Below are 8,005 nucleotides of genomic sequence, written 5' to 3' on the forward strand. Positions count from 1 at the left end.
TACTCTGAAATACATCACCTGAGGGTACAGTCCGTGGGTGTCTCAGTGCTCAAAGTTTTAGTTGTAATAAAATTTAGACTTTTTGCACTGACAATTGAGAGGAATTGAAGGGAGCGGCAAACTGGACCACGCCTTCAAACGACAGGGGAACGTTTCTCAACTCAGGACAGAAACAGATACCAGAGAGGTTAGAAAACTGAGGGAAAAGTGCGGCGTGATTCATCCTGCACAGTCGTATAGCAGCAGATTTTGTAGCATCGACTTCTCACAGCACTGAGAGTGAGATGGGCGTTAACCACACCCTTATTTACTGACTTCTAACCCCTCTCCTGACCTTCAACCCATATTTATGGCCTATCTATTGAATGGATATGGGGTTAAGTGGAAAAAGAGGGGAGAGAGGGTGGAGTTTTCCAGGAGTGCAGAGCCCGGTGATCTTGTCTTATTATACTTTTAGCACGTTAAATTCTTCAACTGAGGACTTCTGTAACGAGCGACCACTATTAAAATTCTATATCTAGATCTAGATCTATATCTAAATCTAGATTATACTCAATGGCTTCCGAAATCATGATAGAAGAACAAAAACCACTGTTATACCATCTGTTCAAGACAAAATTATGGTAGTTTGCGCATTTTAAGGCCCAGTTCAAAGTTTAGAAGGTCTGGCAGTACGTCTGGGTCGGGGATTAGTAGACTTTGGGAATTTAACGTGCTAAAGTATAAGATCACCCAGAGCCCTCCTACTCCTGGCCTGAATTGATTGATAATGTCAATGACAACTCTACAATGATAGTGTTGATTCTGAGTGTAGATCTAGGTTTAGGTTTGGACAGGACATTATGATTAGGCCTATAAAATCCATTGGATTCATTAATTAGTCTTGTAATCCTAGTGTTCAGTTGAGTTAGTTAAAGTTTCATGAGACTGAGGGGTACAATTATGGTAGGCTAGTTTAACCCACTCAGTACCATAACGGCCGTAGCCGGCCGCTTGCGTTTCATAAACCTAGTACCATTACGGCCGTAGCCGGCCGCGCTCTAGTAGCGTTGTTTCTAGGGAAGTGTACACGCTTGGTAGCCATCGTATTTAACCCGCATTTCGACCAATTAGAAAATAGATAATCATTCTCTCCTTGAGAGCAGTGGGGACATAACTCTGGAAATTTTAGTTGGACTAATTTCAATGTAAACAAACCAGTTCACACGGGTCGCGCAAGCTAAGATCGAGCGTTCTTCGCAAGCCACCGGCATCGCGTTCAGACTGATTTAGGCGAACTTTTGGATAATTTTAATGAAAATAACTGCTGGGGGAGAAAACCCACAGAATGGTAGCAATTTAAGTGAAAGTGACATTGATGGTGATCTAATTGTGCCTTTGGGGGGTGGTTCGGACAATGAGAATGAGGTCAATGAGGAGCATGACTAGATCTAGATCTAGATCTACAACTCGGCTGATTTTATCTTCAATTATGAAATACAGTCAACACACACAGTAAACAAGTAATTTATAAATTAAAATATATTCAATTGTGAAGAACTTGTTTCAAGATTTTTTTAAATCATTGGATTGGTTATTTTATAATGATTTTTAAAATATACCCACTACATCACAAACACGGATTTATTCCCCTTTGCGTGGTCCTGAGCCATCTTCCCACTGGAAATCCAGTGGTATTAGAGTGGGTTAATAAACAATTTTATAATAATTTAAACGATCACACTTCTGATGTTATAATTCTTGATCTTGATACCCATGTTACTCATGCGTGCAGCATATATATTTATGTCTGATTATGAACATATTCTTGATATCTTATTTTTGCAGTATTTCTTGAATTCTTTGTACAGATCAGTGAGGGGCAGTACTGTCGATGGCGTCTCGAGGCAAGCAGGAGACGGGTAAACTCCGACAGAATTTGGAGGAGCAGTTGGACCGACTCGTGCAACAGCTGAGTGACTTAGAGGAGTGCAAGTGAGTTCTTAGATGTGGGAGAATTAAAAATAAAAAATGAAGTTCATCAAATTGCCGCGAGATCAAGTAACAGGACTGTTGTCTTGACTACCGTCTTTACTAACAGTTTTATGTACCTGTTTGAGCATGATAGCAAATTGTTCCTGTATAATTTGGCCTCTTTAAGGCCCAGATGCATCCATTTTATAGCAATCTGTCTTTTTTGTGTCTACACTAACCACATGCACAGCTGTGCCCTTTTTTAATGTCACTAACACCATCTGGTGCTCTCACGTATGTCTAGATCCATCCGCTGTGCAGCATGTCTTTGTAGAGGTACGTGGTGGAGAAAAAAAAGTGTGACTTGCATCCCTGTCACCATCTAACAAGAAGCTACCTGCATATGGCAGGTTTCACAATTTTATGTGCACTGAGGTGGTGAGATGTTTCTGTGCCTATGTATATATATATATATCTCTTCTCTTCCTTAAATATCCCCAGAGTCGGCTGTACTGCCTATAGCTTTTTCTTCACTATCTCAGTAACCATATATAACCATAATAATGATAAGCCCATTCCACACTTCTCAGCTGTGTAGGATCGTTTTGCCACCCTTCATGATATTCAAACCAACTGAACTACATTCAAATGAGCACTAAAAATGTTTGGCTTAGATAGGGGCGAACCTTTAGATTCTCCTGTAACCTGATACTCTAAAAAATGATGGGTGTGTTTGTTTTTCCATTGTGCACACAGAGTGATTTGAATGAAACATTGCAGGTGGTTGGCGGGTGCTCTGTTGTGGTTTGCTCCTTCTTTCCTATCAAACATCTATCGTCCTTATCTCTCCTCCTTCTTTTTGTGTTTGTTACTCTCTTGTAACACCTGTAATTTTCAGTACTTATTATAAGTCATATGACCTTATTGTGTTGCAAGTGCCGTAAAACTGACTATCTTACTAAAAAAAAAAACAGAATGAGACATTTATTTGTGAGGAAAAAATTGGACAGGCTTTTCTGACTTTTCAAGATGAGCTGTTTGACATACAGTCTTGATGTTCTAGAAAAGGGTGCTGCCAGTGCAAAAGAAACATAGCAATTCAGTTGGGGCTTGGAATATTGTTCAAAGTATTCGCGAATATCAGTTTTGCGTGTTCGAGAGTTATAAATCTGTATTTAAATATAATGAGATGAATAACTGTGTTTGTGTTGTTCCAGGGCTGATCTGGAGCCAGAGGAGTATGAAGAGACCAAGAGTGAGACGGTGGAACAGCTGAAGGAATTCCAGGAAAACCTCAACAGGATGCTGGAGGGGAACCTCAGTCTGGTGGACGAACTCAATGCCATGCAGCTGGTGAGCCGAGTTGTTTAGAGTGACTTTTGTACATAGTGCACTCTGCCAGTTGAATTTATTTGGTTTAGTCTGGGCAAACCAGATTTTCCTTCGTGGGGGTAAAGCTACCAGGTTGGAACAATTCAACAGAATTCGACCAACCTTCAAAATCAAACATGAGTTTGTTTTTCAAGGTTGCTAGTCGAACCGATCATAAATGTCAAATGTGAACAGCTCATCACAAAGCTTGTAGCCTAGGATGAGCCACAATGTCAGGGTCATTTTTTTGTAATGCAACAGTTTGGTAATGGACTGTGTAGATTTGGGGAGGCTGATACTGATAGATTTTATAGATATATCCTATATATCTAAAAAGCTATGACATTTTCTGTGTCTGTGGGATTCAAGAAACTCTCAACACAGAAACGGCAATGTCGTGAAGTGAACACTTGAAGTTGAACCCTTTGTTGAAGGAAAAGGCTTTATTATGAATGGTAATGGTAAGTTGTGTGTGCCATCTAACACCATCTGGTGCTCTCATAACACGCCGCGATCCGTTCATCAAACGGTGAAAGTTTTCTGTTTCTTACTTATGGGCTGAATCTGATGCGACAGTGGAGAGGCGTATGTCATTTCTTCTAATTTCTTCAAGGCAAGGTATCTTGAGTGGAAGATTTTTTACCTATGTTTCCGTGGATCTCCTCCCATTTGGTTCAGTTTTTATCGGAGATGAATGTTTCTTTATTGCGAGGTCGAGCCTCTTTCATGACCTTGCAGTGGATGGTTGGTGGGTGCACTGGTGGGGTTTGTCTTTCTTTTCTATAAAAAATGTATCATTTTTCTCCCCACCTTCTTTACTTGGTATGTCACTCTCCAGTTATACCTCTAATCTGATTTATATTGCAAGTGCTCTACTCTCTAAAAATACCTCTATGCCTATTTTATCTTGCTAGTGCTGTAAAACTTTTACTAAAGCAAGCTAAATTAAATAACCTCAGTGTTGAAAGACACTTTAAACCTATACCATACAATCCAGTAGTGCACTTTGGACACACATGTACTTTTATCTTTTACTTTTACAGGCTATACAAGCTGCCATCAGTGACGCCTTCAAGACACCAGAAGTCATTCGTCTCTTTGCTAAGAAACAGCCTGGGCAGTTGAGGACAAGACTGGCTGATGTACGGGTTATGTATAACCACTGACATAGTTTTTTCAGACCTGTCCATGAAACATTTTTATTTTAATACGTTGTACAGTCTGTTGGATTAAAGGCACTCATGAAATTATGAGAACAAAGGAGATTATACGGGTTCTATAGCGATGTATTGTTTTGCCCATAGTTTTACAGAGGTTTTTAACTTAATGTCTATGGCTAGATGAACCTTTTGGGTTTGATGGCCATTTTACTTCTTTTTTTATCAGTTTTTTTAAATCCAATCAAATCAGTATCCTTAAACTCTATAGTTGTCTCTCCATAGCCTGTGTATCCTAACTAGAACCCATAACCCCCTACCCGACCCCCCCCCCCCCCCCCCCCTCAGATTGTCTTCGACAGGTGGCCATTAGAGCAGGTTCGACTTGTACAAAAAAATGTGTGTGTGCGCGTAGGGGGAGCAGGGGGGCTGAGGGGGTAATATGTTGGCTTATTTTTTAATGACCCGTTTGTCGGGTGACAATATGTGGCCTTCTTGGGCGATTTCCACTCTGCCGGTACTAGAAATACCATAGTCGGGATTCACATCATAAAGGGTCTGATGATAAGACTTTGCTCAGTCCATTGTATTGCTTTCTTTTCCTCCTCACGCTGCTCAGATCTCCCGAGATGAGAAGATCGGCAAGCTGCCCAAGGAACTGGCCATCCAGCAGTCTGTGGAAATCCTGACGGCCCTGAAAAAACTCGGGGAGCAGCTGACGGCGCCGGAGACAGCCTATCTGGAGCAGCATTCGTCCGGCAGTCTGCGACAGTTTGAGAAAGTCTCTGCCGATCTCGGTATGTGGGGGCCAGAGGTTTTTGGGGTTTTTTGGTTTTTGTTTTGTTTTTAAAATCCCTGTGTGGGTGGTTGGCGGATGCTCTGGTGTGGTTTGCTTCTTCTTTCCTATCAAACGTCTATCGTCCTTATCTCCCTTTCCTTTTTTTATGTTTGTTACTCTCTTGTAACACCTATAATCTTCTGGCGCTCATATGACCTTATGCAGTTGCGAGCGCAGTAAGACCTCTACTAAAACTAAAATCCCTGTGTTCTTATCTTGTCATATTTATAAATGACTGAGAGATGTTTGAGGGTGTGCTGGTATACCGCCACCTAAATGAAGTAAATTGTGTTGATGGGGTGTGAAAACACTTACACATGGTGTCAAGGTTGGGGGGGGCAAGGGGTAGTAGAAGTACAGTATTCTCAGCTTCCCTGGAAGCATACAGTGCCAGTATGCCTATTAAGCACTCAAACATTAACAGACTGACCAGATCTTTCGCTGTCTTTAGACATTCCAACCAGGGTGAAGTGAAGAAAATTTGTGTTTTATTTAATGAAGTGCCTTTCCCAAGGGCATAACCTCAGGCCCCTGACAGGGTTTGAACCCATTACCTTTCAGTTGAGAGCCCAACAGCCTCACTGTTAGACCACTGATTAGTAGTAGTCACAGAGTTAACCGCTGCCTCATTTCAGTTCTTTTCCTTCCGTGGCTCATTCAAACATCTATTGTCCATATATGTCTCTCCTCCTTCTTTTCATAGTCATAGTGCATGTAGGAGACCTCTAAACTACGACATTTATATGACCTGTTTTTGTTTTGTTTTGCCAGTGTCGTATTACTGACCAAAACTAGTACAAAAACTTGAGTAATTTTATGCCCGGCATTCACAGCCCAGAACTCTGCTCATGGAGGAATGTTTTTGTTTTATCGCAGGTTCTGGGGAGAAGGTTTTGGCAGTTGCTGGCTCTCAAGTGGAACAGGCCAACAAGTAACGACAGTCTTGGAGGCCTCTCTGACTCTCTACGTGCCTGGAGTCTCCTTCTCCTAACGGAGTGGCTGTCTGGTACAACGGTCGGTCTTTTCGTCAAGCGATTCAACAGGGCTTTCAGTCGAGTGTGTCATTATTGTCTGCTTTTGGTCTTAGAACTCAGTTCAGGTAGACGCTTGGGATTTTGTCTGGTAAGATTTATTGCAGTAATAAAGTGTGTGAACGATTTATTTTACGATCTCATGTCATGGATATAATGTATCAGGATGTTCAGAGTCAAAGGTTTCACCAGTTGACAATAGTGTAAGCGAGAAGGAACCTTTTTTGACTTCTGATTTTGGTGCTCAAGCACACACCCTTGTGATTCAATGTGATGAACTGTGCTCCGAACTGAACCAAAATTTATATATTTTTTCTAGTTTGCTGCTTTGGAATTGGAACTAGCGGTAGGTAGGGGCCTACATCAACAAATGTTGTTCCTTATGAATTGCATCACATTTTTGGTTTTCATTGAGACAAGTTGGACTTTTTAGAGCAAGTCGTTTCCTGTTTACACAGTGCAGAAGGGTGCACATTTCTTGTCATCATCAATGTGATCAGGGTTTGTTTGTCTTCTGAGAGCTTACCATGGAGAATGCCTCACTTTTTACATGCTTGCTGTAATTCGAACTTTATATACCAGAATTGTATGCACAGTTGTTTGAATTTGATATTGTGTAGTTGTTAATTATGCAGTGCTGAATTTATATGAAGGCAAGTGGTTTTCTTTATGAAACATGAAATAATCAACGCTATACCACACAGAGTAGATTGGGTTGGGAGTTGGGTTTTTTTTCCCCGTTTCTGGCACACAGCTCGTAAATTCAAAGAAGTTTCTGCTGTTGCCAGTATTTCTGTTAGACTTTTTAACCATTTGTTGTTAACTTTATGCATAATACTCTAAGTACCTGTCCTGAATCCTGAAGTTTTTCATCTGATTTTCATAATGTGGAGCTGTTGTGCATGGCCTAGTCAGTGACCCAAGAACTCCGGAGGGTTTTCTCCTTTGGGTTGCACTGGCGACAGAGCTTTTAGTTTTATGTTTGCCATCAGCTGAGGTTCAGGAAATAATTGTTGCGTCTTCAGAGCAGATACCTTGGAAGGTGAACAAAATAATACACAAAGCACACGCTTTGACAGGAAAGTTATATTCTCTGGAACTGTGAGGTTTTCGAATTTTCAAATTTTTTTTCTTTTTTTTAAAACTTAGATATTTGTATCCTCAGGGACAGAGACAGAAATGTTTTGAGTATTTGGACTTAATCTGTCCACATCGTTTTACGCAAGAAAAATTATGAAATTATTCGAACTGAGCCCAAAAATGTGAAATTATGCAATTCTGTTAATTTTAATTTTAACAAAGAATGATAAAGGAAAATAATAAGAAATTTTGCAAAAAATGATCAAATTTTGTTCAATTATGCGGGGTGCATAAAACCATGGGGACAGCTTAATTTAGTTCTAGGATTCAGAATCCTAACCTAATGTGAATGTTCATGATATTTTTCACCTAAGAACTCCATGGCTTGTAGTAAGTCTTTAATAGTCTTATGCAGTAATTTTTGTTTCTGCTATTTTTGCCACTGTTGCTGAAGAAATGGTTTATTAGAGGTGTACAGAAGTGCCCTCTGTCTTGATCAGCCTTATTCTCACCTTGACGACAACGCGCTTAATAGGTATTTCCATTTTACCCTTTCACTTTCAGTAAAATGTATG

General features: G+C 40.4%; 1 protein-coding gene across 2 annotated transcripts; it reads left to right on the forward strand.

Annotated features, from left to right (window-relative positions):
- On the forward strand, nt 1-7,689 carry LOC101847897 (protein LZIC). Of its 2 annotated transcripts, none has more exons than XM_005106695.3 (6): nt 1-187; nt 1,828-1,974; nt 3,171-3,306; nt 4,368-4,466; nt 5,101-5,278; nt 6,196-7,689. In XM_005106695.3, exons 2-6 carry the CDS (start codon nt 1,874-1,876, stop codon nt 6,252-6,254), a joined length of 573 nt encoding a protein of 190 aa, XP_005106752.1. In that variant the 5' UTR covers nt 1-187; nt 1,828-1,873; the 3' UTR covers nt 6,255-7,689. The 2 variants fall into 2 exon arrangements, with proteins under 2 accessions (XP_005106752.1, XP_005106751.1); XM_005106694.3 differs by having other exon boundaries at nt 1,851-1,974.
- Nucleotides 7,690-8,005: the final 316 nt, after the last annotated feature.

This window comes from Aplysia californica, unplaced genomic scaffold (genome assembly GCF_000002075.1).
Source record: "Aplysia californica isolate F4 #8 unplaced genomic scaffold, AplCal3.0 scaffold00551, whole genome shotgun sequence".
Lineage (NCBI taxonomy): Eukaryota > Metazoa > Mollusca > Gastropoda > Aplysiida > Aplysiidae > Aplysia > Aplysia californica.

What these genes read in the sequence shown, in the direction of transcription:
- LOC101847897 (XM_005106695.3), top strand. Translation starts at nt 1,874, where the DNA reads ATGGCGTCTCGAGGCAAGCAGGAGACGGGTAAACTCCGACAGAATTTG. An exon ending in AGTGACTTAGAGGAGTGCAA is followed by an intron (nt 1,975 to 3,170) that starts GTGAGTTCTTAG and finishes GTGTTGTTCCAG; the next exon opens with GGCTGATCTGGAGCCAGAGG. An exon ending in AACTCAATGCCATGCAGCTG is followed by an intron (nt 3,307 to 4,367) that starts GTGAGCCGAGTT and finishes TTACTTTTACAG; the next exon opens with GCTATACAAGCTGCCATCAG.